This window comes from Phragmites australis, chromosome 10 (assembly GCF_958298935.1).
Source record: "Phragmites australis chromosome 10, lpPhrAust1.1, whole genome shotgun sequence".
Lineage (NCBI taxonomy): Eukaryota > Viridiplantae > Streptophyta > Magnoliopsida > Poales > Poaceae > Phragmites > Phragmites australis.
This window is the reverse complement of record NC_084930.1, coordinates 8,343,600-8,362,245: the sequence shown is the minus strand read 5'-3', so window position 1 is coordinate 8,362,245 and position 18,646 is coordinate 8,343,600. Positions and strand designations below refer to the sequence as shown.

At 42.6% G+C, this 18,646-nt stretch overlaps 2 protein-coding genes across 4 annotated transcripts; one reads left to right on the top strand and one right to left on the bottom strand.

Annotated features, from left to right (window-relative positions):
- Positions 1-4,138: 4,138 nt before the first annotated feature.
- On the top strand, positions 4,139-7,214 carry LOC133883452 (EIN3-binding F-box protein 1-like). The gene is made up of 2 exons (XM_062322782.1): positions 4,139-4,491; positions 4,589-7,214. The coding sequence occupies exons 1-2, from the start codon at positions 4,467-4,469 to the stop codon at positions 6,478-6,480; spliced, it is 1,917 nt and encodes a 638-aa protein (XP_062178766.1). The 5' UTR covers positions 4,139-4,466; the 3' UTR covers positions 6,481-7,214.
- A 4,233-nt stretch (positions 7,215-11,447) lies between these two features.
- Positions 11,448-18,378, bottom strand: LOC133883453 (CBL-interacting protein kinase 24). 3 transcript variants are annotated; one of them, XM_062322783.1, is made up of 14 exons: positions 17,961-18,378; positions 16,463-16,525; positions 16,254-16,325; positions 15,623-15,730; positions 15,455-15,529; positions 15,325-15,378; positions 14,800-14,925; positions 14,578-14,667; positions 14,077-14,199; positions 13,807-13,929; positions 12,868-12,984; positions 12,653-12,709; positions 12,492-12,566; positions 11,448-11,946 (listed from the first exon to the last, which is right to left on the bottom strand). In XM_062322783.1, exons 1-14 carry the CDS (start codon positions 18,132-18,134, stop codon positions 11,851-11,853), a joined length of 1,353 nt encoding a protein of 450 aa, XP_062178767.1. In that variant the 5' UTR covers positions 18,135-18,378; the 3' UTR covers positions 11,448-11,850. The 3 variants fall into 3 exon arrangements, with proteins under 3 accessions (XP_062178767.1, XP_062178768.1, XP_062178769.1); XM_062322784.1 differs by lacking the exon at positions 17,961-18,378 and adding an exon at positions 17,108-17,535; XM_062322785.1 differs by lacking the exon at positions 17,961-18,378 and adding an exon at positions 16,968-17,081.
- Positions 18,379-18,646: the final 268 nt, after the last annotated feature.

Here is an 18,646-nt window from a genome sequence, read left to right as displayed (position 1 = left end):
TAATTTAAAAATTAAATATTAACACAATCTATTTATTTATTTTAGCTTACAAATTATGATCATAATCTATAATCAATAATCTAAAATAAATAGAATCTAAATTGTGTGGATTAGCATGATAATACGGCCAGAGTTTAATGTGTCCGGGTTTTGGTTGCCAGCGATATTTCTGCACAACTGTTTTAATGGAACGAACCGTTTCAATAAAAAAATAAAGTATGTTAGTTCTTTTTTTTAAAAAAAAAGTAGGTGGGAAGGAACCAAGAGAAAAAAGAGCACTTGTAGATCAACAGGATAGATAAGATCCTACGGAAGGAAGAATAATGAAGCGCCACGGCTACATGCGATGCACCTTGCTAATCCGGCTTTGTTAAGCTAAAGATAAACTAAGCGAAAGTGCGTGGCGTGTGTTGGGCCTGGGCCCCACCGGGGTCCGGTGGGGGTGGGGGGGACGTCCAAGTGAGCTGCACTTGCAGGGAACGCTAACGCGCGGCGCGGGAGGAGCGGAGCGGGACTTGCACGAACGCGGTACGCGTGGGCTGGGTGCGTGAACCCAGACTAGTATGCTCGTATCACTAAAAAATTATTTTCAAGGACACATGATAATCTGTTTTTACCTACGTTCAGTATATTCGTATGTGATTGGAGGTCTATTTTTATAAATATAAAAAATTATATATAAAAATCTATTATCATAAACGGTTTCTTAAAGAATCACTAGTGTAAATTGGTTTTCACATACTGTTCGTTTCTGATCTATAAAAATAGATGATTTTCACAGCTGTAAAAGAGACCACGTGTGAAAATCTGTTATCACAGATAATTCATTTAAGGAACCATTCGTGAAAATCGGTCCACGAATCGATTTTTTTCTTAAAAAATTTGACTGACCAAGCACTTTACAGTCACGACGTCGCAAGTCACAAGTCACGTATTTTTTTTCTATGAAATATACATACGTGCAGTTCTTAGCACTTGAACTCGAAGCCTTTCAGCTCACGCTGACGCTTAACACCATCCCACCATAAAACTACTACTGATTATAACATCATATCTTCTATTTCAAACTTTAAACGATTATTTAGTCATCTAAATGACTTCAAATAAAAATATTTTTAACTATAAAGTTATAGATATCGTCGAGTACTATAATTTTCATATAAAGTTTATCCTCGTTCAATTTCGTATGAAAAAATTATAAATTTTTTAAGATAAACTATTATTCAATACCAGATGTGGTTCACATAAGAACCGGCTCTAAAAATGGATGATAGTTTATCTAAAAAATTCATAATTTTTTCATATAAACTCGGATGGGGATAAGTTTGTACGAAAATTATGACACTCGACGAGATTTATAACTTTGTATTTGATTTTTTTATTTGAAATCATTTAAATATTAGAATAACCGTTTGAACTTTTAGATAAGATATCGATCGAAAGGAGTGCAAATACTATTTTTCTACTAGTACTTTAATAAGCCAAGTCTTGTTGATATAGCAAGACATCAAAAGAAAGATTTTATCACCCATTAAAAACACTCAAATACCAAAATGAACAGCTCCGGTTAAATTTCACTAAAGTTAAAAAAGGAGTCTTTCATCTTTTTCTTGTTGATCTTGTTGTATGTTGGAGTTGATAGTATTTTTTTTCTTATTGTTCTTGAGTTTACTTATATTAATAGAACTTGTGGTAACAATAGAATGTGAAACTTATGTGTAAAAAATTCAATTAATTATTTGGATACTTAAATAATTTCAAATAAAAAGTTTTTAACTATAAAGTTGTAGACCCCATCAAGAGCTACAATTTTCATATAAAGCTTGTCCCCATCCAAATTTGTATCAAAAAATTATAAAAAAATTAAGATAACATGTTATCTATTTTTAAAGGCGGTTCACATATAAAAATGAACCTCTATTTCTATAGACGGACCATACAAGGAACCGCCTCTAAAAATAATCATTACATGGTTTACATAGAAAATTGCCTATAGAATTGATTATTTTCACATACGGTTCCTTATGTGAACCGTTTGTGATAATAATACGATTATCGCTAGCCGTTCACGTAAGGATCTAGTTGTAGAAATGACTTTTACACAAACAACTTTTTATGTCGTCTGCATCTAAAAATCGTTCAGACGGTTTGCCATATAACCCGTCTGTAAAAAGACACTTTGGGTGTCTCAAAAATAGTTTTGTAGTAGTGTATGTTTCAAAGGTTAAAAGAATGGGTGATGCTATATTGACGCTTGTTTTTTCTTTTTCTTTTCGGTCGACGTGTGTTGTTCGTCAGATGGAGATCCAATGACTCATGGAGATCTTCAACCTTCAGTCATCATTGTATCACATCTCTTTCTCTCAATGTGTCGACGCCTCATGTGCTCGCCCCCGCCTCTCACCCTCCTCCACCCATCTCCGACGGCTCTCCCACCGTTGAATCCGCTCCATTTTCATCACCCTCACTGCCAATCCCGCCTGCTGCCCGTCTGTCGCCTGTGGTGTCGCTGCCTATCGCCAATTCGGTCGCCACCTTATCCTCCCTCTAACCCATGGAGTCGTTGGTGAACCCAGAAACCTCAAACCCTAGCATCTCCCCTAAACTAGTCGGCGTTCACACTATCAGGGCCAGCCTAGGAGGGGGCCAAGCAGGGTGGCCGCCGTGGGCCCCCAAAACATAGGCCCCTCCTTGGACGTGACAATGAAGCATAGTAAGCCAAGTTTCATATGCTAGGCCATAGGTTGTCACATAGCAATCCGTAGGTTAGGTGGGCTCCTTGTCTCCATCGCAGGCCTGCTCTTTTGATCTAGTACCTGATTAGCAAACAACCATCTAGGCCTTTGGTTGTGCCCGACCAAGCCCAGGTTATCCTGTTCCTTCGATTAGCCACTCAATCGCCCATCTGGTTGGGTTGTGTCGATGATCTTCGATCTCCTGAGACCTAAGACATGAGTCCTAATCGTGATTCTTGTGCCTACTGACCCTGGTCAAGAAGACGCATCCTGGCGTTGGCGGTTGGAGACTTCGTTGATTGCATGTCTGCAGGATCCAGGACCACAGACATAGCGACACTACTGAAGCGGTAAGTCGACGATAGTCATGAGAATTTGATAATTCATAATTGTGATTGTAAATTGCATCGTCGGTGGTGCCTCTATTAACTGATGGCAATCAGAATTTCTAGACAAGGTGGTGCACAACTCAGTGAATGAAGGATGGAAGGAGTTGAAGGTATCTCGTGACGAATTGATGTTTGATGATCCTCCTCACATCCTCTGATTCTCTGTCGACCCAAAGTCTGAATTTGACTAATTTTGTTTGTTTATTACAGCAAGCCATTGATAATCAATTGATTGGAAATTGGTTAGGGATGGATATTATTGGGATTTGTGAGTTCTACGCGACGGTCAGTAAGATTTTCTTGAGTTGATCAAGTATTTTTGTGTTTGCAATTGATATATAAATGTTTCACACATTATGTTTAATAGAGCTCTTTTTTTAGTTTCGCATCGGATCACCGAAATGTCAAGACCAGCCTTGCACACAGTCGCTTGAGATGTTTGGCGTTTTAAGATGCCTGAACTCCAGGAAGCTTGTAAAATAATTAAGATGTAATTTGCTTTAATCTTCTGTGGCCGATTATATTATCCTTTTCTTCGATGGGCAGTATTTTCATCATATTCTAAATTCGTTGTATTTGTCTAGCCCTATGTTTGAAACGTGCATTTTTTAAGTCCTGGAAAATTCCTATGTTGCAGACCATCCATCTCTACTACAACCGCTTCGCTCGGCGATGAGCAAAAACTGTTCAAGGGTAAACTTATCAAAGTATATTTTCGGCGCGACCTAGGTTATCAGATGCGTGTCAATTTCCACAAAACCTATTACACAAACATTTGTACTAGCCATATCATTAGAGTGTGGATGAAAGCTAAGTTTTTTTGGAAACATGGATAGCTAAACTTTCCCATGGCACAAATTTCATCACCAAAAACACTTCGTGCCTTTTGAAGCACAGTACATTTGCTGCTGCTGAATTGCAGCACAGTACATCTCCTGTACTGTCCTGAGTCCTGACGGGGAGAAGGAAGAGATTCAATGAATCGAGCAGATCCAGATGACAGGGATGCCAAGAATTGCACCCCCAAGTTGGCCAAGTTGGGTGGGAGCGACCGAAGGAGCCGGTCCAGATAAAAGGCCAGCGCCACCGCGTGCTCCTCCCCCACCGCACCACCACCACCTCCTCCTCCTCCCCAACCCGTCTCCGTCTCCGTCCTCCCCCGCCATTTTTTCCCCTGTCGCGGCAAGGCGATAGGGTTCGGCGTCCTCTGCTCCGCCGCCAGTAGATTCTCAATTCCTCCTCGGCTTTCCTGCGGTTGATTCTTTTCTTCGTTTCCGTTCTTCCGGTGTTCTCGGAGACTTCGGCTTCTTGGACGGCGTTCGTGCTCTTTGGCGACTTCGGCATGTCTCCGTTTCACGGCTACCAAGGTAAAGACCTTTGCTTTTGATCCTGCGGTGATCTGGGAGATCTGTTGTGGGGATTGGGTTTGTTACTGATTGGTGTTTGGTTCGTTTCTTGGATTAGGTGATGGGTCTCTTGGCTCCGCTTTCTTCATCGGCGGCGGCGGCGTCCGGCCGAGGAAGCGCGTGTTCGCGTCGGCGGCCGCTGCTGCGGGCGAGGCCGTGAAGGCGGTGGCCAAGAGGCAGAAGCGGAGGGAGGAGCCGTCCCTGGACGCGCTCCCTGACGAGTGCCTCTTCGAGGTCCTCCGCCGCGTGCATGGCGGCCGCGAGCGGTGCGCGTCGGCCTGCGTCTCACGCCGCTGGCTCGCGCTCCTCGGCAGCATCCGCGCGTCCGAGGCCGTGCTGGTCCCGGCCCCCAGCGTGCCGGACCTCAATCAGGAGTACCTCGGCGAGGACGACGAGGCCGATTTCATGTGCGACGACGGCAACCGCGAGAGGACCCTCGAGGGCAAGGAGGCCACGGACGCTCGCCTCACGGCGGCGGCAGTCGCCAACGCGCTCCACGGCCGTCTTGCCAGCGTTTCCGTCCGTGGGAGCCACCCGCTGCGTGGCGTCACCGACACCGGCCTCTCTGCGCTCGCCCGTGGTTGCCCGGCGCTCCGTTCACTTGCCTTGTGGGATGTACCGCAGGTGACAGATGCTGGGCTCGCCGAGATCGCCGCCGAGTGCCACTCACTGGAGCGCCTTGACATCACTGGCTGCCCCCTGATCACTGACAAGGGCCTCATCGCGCTCGCTCAAGGGTGCCCGGACTTGAAGTTACTGGCCATCGAGGCATGCTCTGGTGTTGCCAACGAGGGCCTCAAGGCAATTGGGCGGTACTGCGCAAAGCTGCAGGCGGTTAACATCAAGAATTGCACACATGTTGATGATCAGGGAGTGTCTGGCCTCGTCTGCTCCGCGACCGCGTCATTGGCCAAGGTCCGGCTCCAGGGTTTGAGCATTACTGATGCCTCTCTTGCGGTGATTGGGTACTATGGGAAGGCGATCACAGACCTCACCCTCGCTCGCCTTCCTGCAGTTGGTGAGAGAGGGTTTTGGGTGATGGCCAATGCCCTGGGCCTGCAGAAGCTCAGATGTATGACTGTCATCTCCTGCCCTGGACTCACGGATCTTGCTCTTGCATCTGTTGCCAAGTTCTGCCCAAGTTTGAAGCTTATTAACCTCAAAAAGTGCAGCAAGATCTCAGATGGTTGTCTCAAGGAATTTGCGGAATCAGCAAAGCTTCTGGAGAATTTGCAGATTGAGGAATGCAACAAGGTTACTCTCATGGGCATTCTTGCTTTCCTTCTCAACTGCAGCCCAAAGTTTAAGGATCTCTCTTTGGTCAAGTGCATTGGGATCAAGGACGTCTGCTCTGCACCTGCACAGCTTCCAGTATGCAAGTCGCTTCGTTCCCTGGCCATCAAGGATTGCCCAGGTTTCACTGATGCCAGCTTGGCCGTGGTGGGCATGATCTGCCCTCAATTGGAGAATGTAAATCTGAGTGGTCTTGGTGCAGTTACCGACAATGGCTTCCTTCCATTGATCAAGAGTTCCGAGAGTGAGCTGGTCAATGTTGACTTGAATGGTTGCGAGAATCTCACAGATGCAGCTGTTTCTGCCTTGGTGAAGGCACATGGGAGTTCTCTTGCACACCTTAGTCTTGAGGGCTGCAGTAAGGTAACTGATGCTAGCCTGTTTGCCATTTCTGAGAGTTGCAGCCAGCTTGCCGAGCTTGATCTTTCAAATTGCATGGTCAGCGACTATGGTGTTGCGGTCCTAGCATCAGCAAAACAGCTCAAGCTCCGCGTCCTTTCATTGTCGGGATGTTTGATGGTCACCCAGAAGAGTGTTCCTTTCTTAGGCAGCATGTCTTCATCTTTGGAGGGACTCAATCTTCAGTTCAACTTCATTGGCAACCACAACATTGCATCATTGGAGAAGCAGCTCTGGTGGTGCGACATCCTTGCTTAGAGGAACAAGAAGGCCATTAGTTGCTGGAGATGCTGGGTCAACCATCTCCAGATGCAAATATACGACCGTAGCGGTACTACTAAAGTCAAGCTTCATATTTGAGTCTGGTTTTTGGCTCGTGTTTGTGGCCTGGTGGGCTTCCTGTTTGTCTTGGGGCTTGTTGTTTTCCGGGGGATGGGGGGCATTTTAGCGAAGGCTTGTTTTTTGCAGGTATCCTCCTGTTAGGATATCTGTTCTTTGAGCCTTTGGCTGCCATTAGTGTGGCACCCTGCCCCTCCATCCCAATCTAAGCCCTTGTGATTACAGTCATTTCACCATGCAGTTTCTCAAGTCGTGTTTGGAGCTCAAGTATTGTCAAGTGTCTTCTGTTCCAGTACTTCTGGTTACAGAGTTGCAGATATCAACATTCTTGAGTTTGTAGCAAGTTGTATTGTCGGTGTCGCTGCCAATCGGAGATGTTTAGCTCCATGTCTTTGTTGGAGTGTGTATGTTCCAGATCCAGTCGTGTGCAGTGTGTTGTTGGTCATGGATTGTTGCAATTTTACGGTGTCTTTAGGGTTTGCCTATATTCTTGAGGAACTGGCCTTTGCAAGGTGCATACCAGAGAGCCCTTGTCATGACAACCTTGCGTGGTTGTTTTTCTTCTCCAGAGACTTGGTTTTACAGGCAGATGGTTTGAGTACTGTAATCTTTGCAACTTTCTGAAGATAAATAAAGTTTGTGTCTTTGCTGAAGTCTCGTGATGTACCTGTTTATATAACCCTTCAGGCAGCTGTTGGGCATCAACAAAACTACCTTCAAACCGAATTTGGGAACTTGAATCCTCGCAGCTGAGAGCCTGAGACCCAGGCGAAGCACGCCATTGACAAACTTATCCGAATAACCTTTAGACAGGTGAGTAGTAGGCGCTGTGCGTTGTACAAACCTTGAGGCTGCCAACCAAACAACATTGACCTCCTGTTTGGATGGAAGAGATTGCTGCCAAAAATTATGGAACTTTGCCTAAATTTTAACTGAATTTTCAAATTTTGGATCCAAATCCCCTGTCTCAGCAGGTCCATAGGTGAATCTCAGAGAAGGACCAAGGCACGCAAAGGTGTGCATATCCAAGCGTTCCTTCCTGACCGACAAGTGGCATGCTGCTAGCCAGGTGCATCTCTTGGCTGTAGGCAACTGCCCAGCCAAAACCCTTGACCAGGTGAGCATGTGGTTATGTTCATCTTTTTTACAGTGGATCTATTTTTACGGTTTTTATTCAAGATAGGGTTGTGCAGTGATGCTGAGAGCTTAAACCCCTAACCGACTTGGTTCTTTACTTTGCCACTAGGTTGTGAGCCCGTTCGCAGGTCACGTTCATCCTCTCTGCCTATCTCGCTGTTCTGGCTGGTTCATGCACTTGTCCGTCTTTTGATCCCAAAACTTACGTCACTGGCCTGACGAAAGAAATTTCCAGTCGTGTCTTTGAAGAAAGCTCGATGCTCTTGCGTTCCCAGGAAGGATTGACATTTGGGCAGGGTGTGGAGTGCAGGTTCATCTCAACTTTGAACTTGTGGTGAACAAACATGACAACAAGGGTTGCACTATTCAGTGTAGTTGAGGGCCTTGTTTAGCAGTAGTGACACTTTGTTTAAAGCAAGAAAGATGCGTTGGTAGGGGACCGTGCAAATCTACAATCAAAGGTGCTTTTCAAAAGGCACCGCCTAAGGACCGAAAACCGGACTACTAAAATTTGCTCGTCCAGGCCGGTACAGTCGGTAACCAGGGTTATTAGTCTTTTTTTTTCCGGTTTGTTCTGATTAGGGATTAAATTGGAACGGATAATTGCCGACTGACCGACCGTTCGATAGGCTGAGCAAGTTCGGATTGAATTCGGCTAAAAATTTCAAATACTTGCTGGTTTCAGCATCAAATTCGGATAGTTTGTATCAGATTCAGCTACAAATTCGACAGGGCAATATCTATTGGATCGGGATATACTGAAGCATTTCTGAGATAGTAGCTATCAGATAGTTTCTGATAACAAATCTCGGATGTCTAGCTTTCGTGGCTCAGCAGCCCAGCCCAATATACATCACACCCTAAGGACAAATACCAGTTAGTGTCTTGGTACTAATGCTTGTAGTTAATTTTGTGCGATTGTTTATCTAATGTAAATGTGTCAAGTACTTTAGTGTCACTACTGCAGTAATCATGCGGCGATGTGCACTAGTTAGACTCCTGTGAGATGCAACATATTGTTAATTTGCTTGTCAGATAGCTAAGGTTAAATTTTTGACATGTTGAATGGCCGAATGATTATAACATATGTGATAGTTGTTTTCATGTGCTATCCGACAAAAAAAATAATCCATTACCACACCGTTTTTTATATGTATTCGATTCGTATTCGTGATGGATACTATTTGTGATATATTGGTATCTGACACTATCTGTGTCCAACTCCAATTTTGAGACTAAAAATGAAATAGAATGTGGATATGGTTATTGTAATACCCAAGTTTTGGGTATTGTAATGAGATAAGTGTAATGCGAAAGTTATGAAAAACTAGGACGTTTGCCGTGCGAAATTCCAAAAAACTAGGACGTTTGCCGTGCGAAATTCCAAAAGGGCAAAAAATAGTTTTTTTTAATCGTAGCTCAGATGAATGATTAGAGATCGTAGATGCGAAGATCTCATCGAAACAAATCCATTATACTATTGAAACACCCTATTTGGACACTCAGGGATATGTGGCGAGCCCAATAAACTTAGAACGTTGGATAAAAAAAATATCACGACCAGCCGAGGTCGGTCGTTGCATTAAAAAGACATCAGGACCGACCCTTTTGACGCCTGAGCCCATATCCGCCAAACCATAACCCTAGCCACCACCACCCTTTGCTCTCCGCGCCGACCCACACCGACACTGCCGTCTGCCACTGTCGTTCGACACGTCATGCCGCTTCATCGTCGTTCATCGCGCCGTGCCACTTCGTCGCCATTCGGTTCCGCCCAGCCGCGCCGCCACTGGCCTCTTGTGTTGTGCGTCACGCGCCGTTTGGCTGCCCCATCCTACCGCCACTCGCCACTGCTGGAGCTCACCGCTGCCGACCATCGGAGTCACCAGAGCTACCGGGGCCACGTGCTGCTTCTCGTTGTTGCCTCGGTGCAGAGAAGAGGCATGAGCAGCAGAGAAGAAGAAAGCACTGGGAGGAAGAAAAGAAAGAAAAGAAGAAAAGAAAGAAAAGGAGAGAAAAGGAAATGACGGAAAAAAGAAATGAGAAAAAGGAAAAAAAAAGGAAGAAGGGAAGTTTTTGGGGATTTCATCAGATTCATTGTCAACTCATGATTCTCACGTCGAGGGTAATATCTGCTTATAGATAAATTGACGGTTGATTTATCATTGGACGCGTGTTTGTAAGCTTGATAATCTAGCAGCGAGAGAACACTCGAAAGCTAGAAATGAGTGGAGCCAAATTCGGCTATGTGTTTAAAGCGAAAGTCGTAGGGTATTTTCCATAAATGCTCTAGATGTATTTATTTGCTGTCATCAGTTAAGTAGAATAAAGTTACGATTTGATCAACAAGCAACTCAGAACCTTGGTCAAATTCATGAAAAGCGACAGAATCAAGAATTTTAGGGTTTGGCTAGAGAGAGAGTAGTTTCGACATCCAATGTATAGTCACATGGATGTTTTCGGACAACTTCTGAGCATGATCTTGTTCTTCAGGTTTTGGAAGTGTCGGTGTTAACGACGCGAAGCCGATTTCTCTTCACGGTTAAGGCAAGTACATGATGAACTTGTATTATGTCATGATTGTGCTCGACGAATGTTTTACTGATTCTCTCAATTGCATTTGTTCAGTATTCATTTTTCCTGTATTCATATGATTCAAGTTGACAATTGTAATCATGTCGTGCGATCAAGTTTCAATAATTTCCTTTAAATTCCATTCATGTTCCGAGGAATCAGATTTACAATTTGGTTCTTATATTCATGTTCCTATGAGTAAGTGCTGACTCCACTTGCTCCGCTTTACCGGTAAACGCTAAGGATGTATTAAGATTTATCCGTTTCAGGCGGAAACTATCGTTCCATTGTTGTATTCAAGGAAAAAGAAAACCTCACTATTTATCGTTCTTCATTGACACTGATGATGCGTCAGTTCTTCTTGTTTCATGCTGTACTTGTTGATTGTTTTTACTCATACTTATGTTTCATTTGGTTTTAGGTACCTTTTATCGCGGCATGTTCGAAAGGGGAATTAGCATCATGTAGTGGCAAGTGATCACACTTAAATCACTTCCTAACTGTCTCCATAAGTACTTTAGCGCTATATTTGGTTATCTTGGTCAGTTATGCAGCTTATGCCTGTTTTGGTATAATGTATCGGGTCCTAGTTATAGACTGTTATGCTTACATTCCGTTTATGAAATTATGAATGTGGTTTTTATAGTCTTTGCTTGTGCAGGGAAACGGCGGTTTCAGGGATAACTCTGCTAAAATATCTAATAATTTCCGAATATATTAGGTTTTTAGATGAGTTTGTAGTAAACCAGTTTTGTATAAATCCGGGGTGTTATAGTTATATCTGTCCAATTCCGAGCGGATTTCACCCCATAGTTCCGAGTAGCAATTTCTGTCTTTTCTTTCACAGTTTCCTTAAAATATTATGTTCCTTTGGTCTTTCATAATTATAGTACTAAGCTAGTAGAGAATCACCTCTTACCGGTGTACGGACTGTAACCAGCCGGTTATCATCGGCTTATTATTCCATGGCCACAGCGATGCAAATATATAGCCTTAGCTTCCGGGTGCACCGTCCAACTTGAGGTTCCGTTGTGAGGAGTTCGCATATGAAACCAATCATTTTCAACTTCACGTGGGATTAGTGCGAAAGCAGCTAAGTTTGGAGAACTGTCTCACCCATCTTTGATGTGAAGGTGAAAGTGACACTTTGTAGCGCACGAAGACTAACACAGTAATACGCTCATGAAGCATTCACAAAATCAGATGGTATACATTCTCTCAAGATGAAGCATTTACAAGATCTGGCATGAGCATGCTAGCCAGCTTATTGCATAGATACATGACAATGAATTGATTCTAGTGGAGATTCAGGTTCCTGTTACATAAAGGCTGCACAAATGGCAGTATACAGACTATCTACACTAATATTACTACGTATATGCATCTGGTGCCGTAAGCTGCCTTATCTGATCTACTAAAGACTCCGCTATGGTACATGCGTCCCCTGCGAAAGCAGCTCCAAAAACCATCATGGATCCCAGCATTAGGAGCAATGGCAGATTTGACAGAAGCTCCCCGTCTTTGACAGCAAGGAATCCCTTTGCTGTGGGTGTTGCTGACTTACTGCATCAGTGTAGGTTAGCAAGTGGTCGTCCTCAGCAGTGCAGACTTTGCAGAAACTTCTATCGGCCTCCAGATTATATTATCAAGTTTGCTGCATAAGTTCTTGTAAAACTGTGATGTGTTCAGCAACAAAGTTAGCAGCAATTGAAAGACTAATCAGAAGGCAGAATAAAGAAAACCCTCCTTGACCATTTGTTGATTGAATAGGTAGCAAGTATCGATGTTTTTTAAGTTTTTCAAATTTCTGAACTTCTCTAGGATATCAAACTACACATATATTGTGGCCATTGTTTTGTTTTTGCGTATATTTCAAGCCTACCACACATGCACAGGGATGCACATGTGTGACTTAACTACTTATCCGTAGATAAACAACCAATATAGCATCCAACTTCCCTTAAAATTAAATTTACAAATGACTACACTCTGTTGTGACACATTTATGTTTGATGAGCGCAATGCAATCTGTTTAGGGTATTTTGCAACTAAAGAACTTTATTTTTCCTGAAACGATTAGGCTCTAGTCAATAGTCATACAGATAGCCCAAGCAAGGAACGCTAGCTACTGATATCCATTTTTCCACATTGCTATTCTTCAGTCACAATAGTGCCCACCAATTTGATTAGTATACAGGATGAGAAGCAAAAGAACGGACCCTGTGGTATTCCAGAGTGTCACCAGCAACCTTTCGAACATCAACCATGAATAGGGAAGGCGCAACTTCAAAAATCTGGGAATAATGCACTTCAAAGCATGAGAATGCTTGCATAATGTGTGTATAGAAATGTAACAAACTATAGGGCTGGGTGAGATCACCTCTAGCACAACAGCAAATGGGCTCATTCTGTTTGAAGAAACTCCATCAAGCCGCAACTGCACAATTTAGCAGATATGTATTATTATCTTATCAAGATTAACAAAAGCTCAGGTGGGGACTCTCTGCCCCCTGTGTTTGCTTCGAAAAAAAAAGATTAACAAAAGCTAAATGTTTATCCACGAGTTGTTCTTTGAAACAAGTTTTCCACAATTACCTTGTAATTCTGGGAATGGACCTTGAGACCCATGGACTCAGCAACAATTTCAATTGTAGCTACTATAGTTTTCGCTGGTTTCCTCGAGACAAAACGAGTTTGACGTTTGACAAACTCCTACAGACAGAAAAATTCATGATCAGCAAGAGGCATTGGACCACATATATGCCATTTATCCATGAGCGCTGCTGTAGGCATAAAGCAAAGAGCAACGACACATAATAGTGATGTACAAACAAGCAAAAAAAACAATCACAAAAGGATCGTGCCAACAGGTATTGGATGACAAAATAAGCATGCATTGGAAGACCTAGAATGAGAATGAGAGCATTAAGTAATGGAAACTAGGTAAACTTCTGCTTCATGAAACAATCACAGATTGTAATGGAGTTATCAATTTAGAGCAGCCAAAAAAAATTCTACACTGAACAGGTTGATCCAAAAAGCAGCAAACATTGCTTAAATCTGTACAGATTAATTAGGATATACTAAAAGAACACTGATCATAACAAAACGAATGTAAACAATGGTCAGATTACATCACTTGTTTAAAAAGGGATTAATACTGCTGAGATCTTTCTTTCTCAAGCCTAACAGAACAACACCAGGGAAGTATCAGGTGGTGCAGGGAAATGGTTCTAAAAAAATACAAATGGAAACAGGCTGGCGGTTCAAATGCAAATCTCTTTTCCCATCAACGTTTGAACTTTCTTGTGCTAATAAATACTTCCATTTTGCACTCATTTTTACTAGTAGGCAGATCAATATGGCTGTGCATGCTTGCGTGAAGAATGTTTCTTGTAGCAGGCAGGGATGCACGTGGCTTTATGAGGCACCGAGTTTCCTCCTTAATTGCCTAGAGCATGATTGTAATACTCCCGCTATTGATTAATAAAGCAAGCTCCTTCATTCGCAAGAAAAAAGAAGGTTAGAAATTACCTGTTGTCTATCAAACAATGCTGAAAGATCCAAACCTTGAGATAGTGTAATCATCTCAAAGGCATTCATCATAAGAGGACCACCACCATCCTTATGAGTCACCTCCTCAGATACATACTTGTCCTGAAGCAAGAAATGTAGTAAAAATCAATTGTAGTAAACCTTCAAATGAACAATAAAACCATAGGGAACTTCATGAGGACTCTGCAAGGAGATAACTGAATTTACATAGCATGCCTGGATGCACCAATTAATAATTTAAATACAAACCTCAATATTGTCAAAAACAGCCTGAACATCATCCAGGCTGACATTTTCATCTTCACCACGTCTAATAGCTACATAGTTCTTCTTAAACCATGGGTCTGCCCTTATTTGTTCGATAGTGATACGCTGCAAAAAAGCAGTGCAGGGACATGAGAAACTGATACCGTCAATTTGTGAATAGCCAAATACAGACAACTGAAATGCTACTTGCTAGGTGGAATATCATTTGCACTAGATTTATACAACATTATAGCAAGTCCCATCCATTGGCCACGTATACGAGATTTCTCAAAGATTTATCACAGTACCAATATAAATAAAATATGATTTATTATTTGTACAGAGTTTCTCGCACTATTTCTTGGATAGAGTGAGTTGAACGTAACTAACTGGTGGTCAAAATCTTCAGGAGGCTTCAAGTCACATGATAGCTTTTTTTTTTCCAAAAATCCAAATACTAACAGAGTAGAAGATGAAATGAAACAAGCATGTGCTTGTACTTACAGTTCTTGGATTTGGATCAAGTATTCTCTGGATCAATGACTTAGCTCCCGGAGAGAACCAATATGGGCACAAATACTGAGCTGCAGTTATCTTGAAATGCCAAAAAAAAAAAAGGTAAGGGATGACATTCCAGTCTTACATGAGCAAAATAATTGTGTGAATCAACAATTTCAGGAGATAAAGATATATATGCACAATTGCACACTAGAACGAAGCTAATACCTTGTCATACAAGGTTGGAAGATCATTTTCCTCAAAGGGAAGGTAACCAGCCATTAAAACATAAAGAATAACACCACATGACCAAACATCTGCTGCAGACCCGTCATACCCATTGCTGCCGAGCACCTATAATAGTGATCCAAATTAAAAGGGTACAGATTATATATGTACTGAGACATGCCTGATTTGATCTGAAACGTTTGTGGAAGACGACAACAGTGACAGAGACAAGAAAGAGAATTTAGTGAAGAACAGGCCAACAACTACAGTTTAGGATGAACAAGGTATACAGAATACTAAATTATTCATTACAAGGGAACAGCAATTTCAATGACTCCTTCCAAATCCACCCCTTACATGCATCCTCAAGGACCCCTCTAACTTATTATGAATAAATTTAGTCAAATATCTTTAGTGTGCATAGTGTAACACACAATTAATTCTTTTCCATCTAAGTTTCAGTGGCTAGCAATTTATTCGGCATCTCATGTTTAGACTATTTAGTATTGTGAGCAGAACTCGTACCTCAGGAGCAACATAATTTGGTGTTCCACATGGTGTGTGAAGAAGGCCTACTCCCTGGGAAATCTTTATCAGCACAATAGAAGGACAGAAATATAAGTAGGGCACCAACAACAGAAATCACCAAACTTACATTCTGGGACAGTGTGCTCAGTCCAAAATCAGAAACTTTTAAGTTTCCACGTGAGTCGAGAAGCAGGTTCTCAGGCTATAGAACAAAGCCCAAATTGTCAAGCGTGAGAAAATGCAATTAGTGAATGGCTCAAAAAGATGATGTGTTTATCTATTATCCAGGACCAACCTTCAAATCTCTATGATAGACTCCTTTTCTGTGACAATAATCAATGGCATCAATAAGCTGCTGGAAGTACTTCCTAGCTTCATTCTCACGAAGCTTCCCTTGGTGGGCCTACAAATATTTTATGTTTTCAGTTATCACAGGTTAATATATTAAGAGAATATGCAAGAATCAGTTAAGTAATAGCTCCTTAGTGCTAAACCATGCTTCCTAAGGTGTTAGGATGGTGTTGTAATAGGGTCGTGTATTCTAACTTCTTCTTAATGAAATATGTGTGTAGCACATTCTTGAAAAAAAAAAGGCAGGAAAGATTCTTCAATCCATTGGGAGGTAGTGGGCCCTATCAGTTGGGAACAAGTTTCTTGTATTTATGGGTGATAACATGAAAGTTTAAACGAAATTGGAATCCAACCAAAAAAAGAAGTATAGTTCGGTAGGGCAGAAATTACTGTTATTATCATTAATTCAAGGAAAGGCCAAAACAGTTTAAATTAGATATGGTTTGCACAAAACTGAAGCTAGTTGTGACAGAATCCGTATAAGTCAGCTTTAATGTATGAGGAATCATGCATACAATGAAATAATGAACAATTAAGCTACTCAATTGGAAATGACGTAGACATAAGGCTCTTACTATTTTATCAAACAGTTCGCCTCCAGTGACAAGTTCCAATATTATGTATATCTTTGTCTTTCCAGCTAAAACCTAAAAAAAGAATGAAAATACTTGTAAGGAAGTGAAAGCTGGTTATATAGATGGTCATAGGAGTACAATATCATTAAAACACAATTAGAAAAGTAAAACACAGAAAACTGTATGCACAATTATGGCATACGACATACCTCTTTAAGCCTAACTATGTTGGGGTGTCTTACAATCTTCATTATTGATATTTCCCTTTTGATCTGCCAATAAACATGATTACTGAGCTCATTGGAGCAATCAAACAAAACTTCATCATGGAACAAACTAACAAAAGACATGCAGTGAATTGGTAACTGGAGGTAATGCTCAGTTTTAAAACATGAAATGAAAATAATGATGTACGATGGAAATTTTTGGAGGCCAGATAAACTAGTATTTTTCTAGTCGTTTGCAATTTTATGTAAACAGCAGAAATAAAGTATGTCCATACTCGTATAAACTGAAAGTTTGAAACAGTTTGATCAATCTGGCCAATACTAATTGGGCTGAGTACCTGTGATCATTTACCTATTTTTAGCACCTTCATACGAAATTGTATGCTTAGAGTGCAAGCACAATGGATGAGCAAATCACACATCATTAAGAACCAGGAGACCAAGGTTTCCCAAAGAAGCAGTAAATTGTAGTTTTAAAAAACCCTACTCAGTCTTGGAGAGAGCATAAGCTCTGTACAACATGAATTTTGCCAATCCAAAGTCGTAAACAATCTTTCAAATCTCAGACATGACATGCGCCAAGAAGCGACCACGAACAAAATACTCCCAGAGGATTCTCAGACAAACCTCTTACAGCGCATAATTTGGTCGAAACATCAAACCACATGTTTCGAACCACCAGTGGTAGTGATGCTCAAGTGAACCCACTTGCCACAGCAACCACAAAGCTCAGATAGGGTTCTTGTGTTCCATAAGCCGGAATGCCGCACAGAATTCGTCCTCATCCTAAGGTCTCCCTCGAAATGGACATGACACATTATGGCTCAAATCGAGTGGGAGAAAAACAACAACAACATCAACAACAACAACAACAAAGCCTTTCAGTCCCAAACAAGTTAGGGTAGGCTAGAGATGAAACCCATAAGATCTTGCAAGTCTAGTCATGGCTCTGGCACGTGGATAGCTAACTTCCACGCACCCCTGTCCATGGCTAGTTCTTTGGTGATATTCCAGTCTTTCAGATCTCTCTTTACAGACTCCTCCCATGTCAAGTTTGGTCTACTCGACCTCTCTTGACATTATCCGTACGCTTTATTCTTCCGCTATATACAGGCACTTCTGAGGGCCTGCGTTGTATATGCCCAAACCATCTCAAACGATGTTGGATAAGCTTCTCTTCGAGTGGGAGAAAAACAAAGTATGTATTTTTCTTCCCTTCACAAAAGAAGTGGATTCCACCACGCACCGGATTACTTTGTGGCGCGCGTTGTTCTCGAGGTATATTCCACCTCGCACCAGGCCGGAATTCCCCTCCTTTCCGACGGAACATTCTATGATACGTCATCTAAACCTAGGCAGCTCGCTCGGCATCAAAAGGGCAGGGGATTTTTTTAAAAGAAAAAACAAATAAAAACGCTGCTTGGATCAAAGCTAAAATGGGGGAGTAGGGATCCAATCCGATTTGGATCTGTGGTCGCACCTGGTGCAGCATGCGGTGGGTGAGAATGGTGTCCTTGTCGAGCACCTTCATGGCGACGGCGGTGCCGGTGTCGCCGTCGACGGCGAACTTGACCTTGGAGAAGGCGCCCTGGCCGATGGTCCGGCCCACCTCGTACCGCCCCACCCGCTTCTTCCGCGCACCCGCGCCCGCCATTCCTCCCGCCGGCGTCCGCGCGGGCGACGATTGGGTTGGGGGTTCTTCGCTCGCGCTTGCGTGCGCGGCTGATGTGACTGACGGCGCAGGCCAGGCGATGGAAGGGAAGGAAAGGGAAGGGAAAGGACGGGACGGGATGGGGTTGCGCCGTGTGGAGGCGCCGTCGCGGGCTCGCTCTATATAAAAAAGCAAACGACGAGAGGCGCCGTCGCGGGCGTCGGCATCGTCTGCGGTACCAGGGTGGGGCACTTGCGTTTGCCTTTTGCCCCTTTTCAACTATTAAACAAATGGTTTCACTTCTCCTTTTTCGTCTTTTACTGCGGAATTTTAGTCACGTCCACCACGATACTTTGCTGTCTTTCGTCATTAGTTCAAGGGAAATTTTAGTATAAACTAGTAAATAGGGGTAATTAGTAAATATTATCCATTTGATCTTTATTCAAAGTTTATGATTAATATTACCTTCCTATAGTGAAGAAGTTATTTCATAATAATGTATAATTGTATGGCGG

Coding starts and splice junctions, on each gene's coding strand:
- LOC133883453 (XM_062322783.1), bottom strand. CDS start 18,134: ATGGCGGGCGCGGGTGCGCGGAAGAAGCGGGTGGGGCGGTACGAGGTG. Junction 15,731..16,253: donor GCGAACTGTTTGATAAAATA/GTAAGAGCCTTA, acceptor AAATATTTGTAG/GCCCACCAAGGGAAGCTTCG. Junction 14,926..15,324: donor CAAATTATGTTGCTCCTGAG/GTACGAGTTCTG, acceptor TCACTATTATAG/GTGCTCGGCAGCAATGGGTA.
- LOC133883452 (XM_062322782.1), top strand. CDS start 4,467: ATGTCTCCGTTTCACGGCTACCAAG. Junction 4,492..4,588: donor TCCGTTTCACGGCTACCAAG/GTAAAGACCTTT, acceptor TTCTTGGATTAG/GTGATGGGTCTCTTGGCTCC.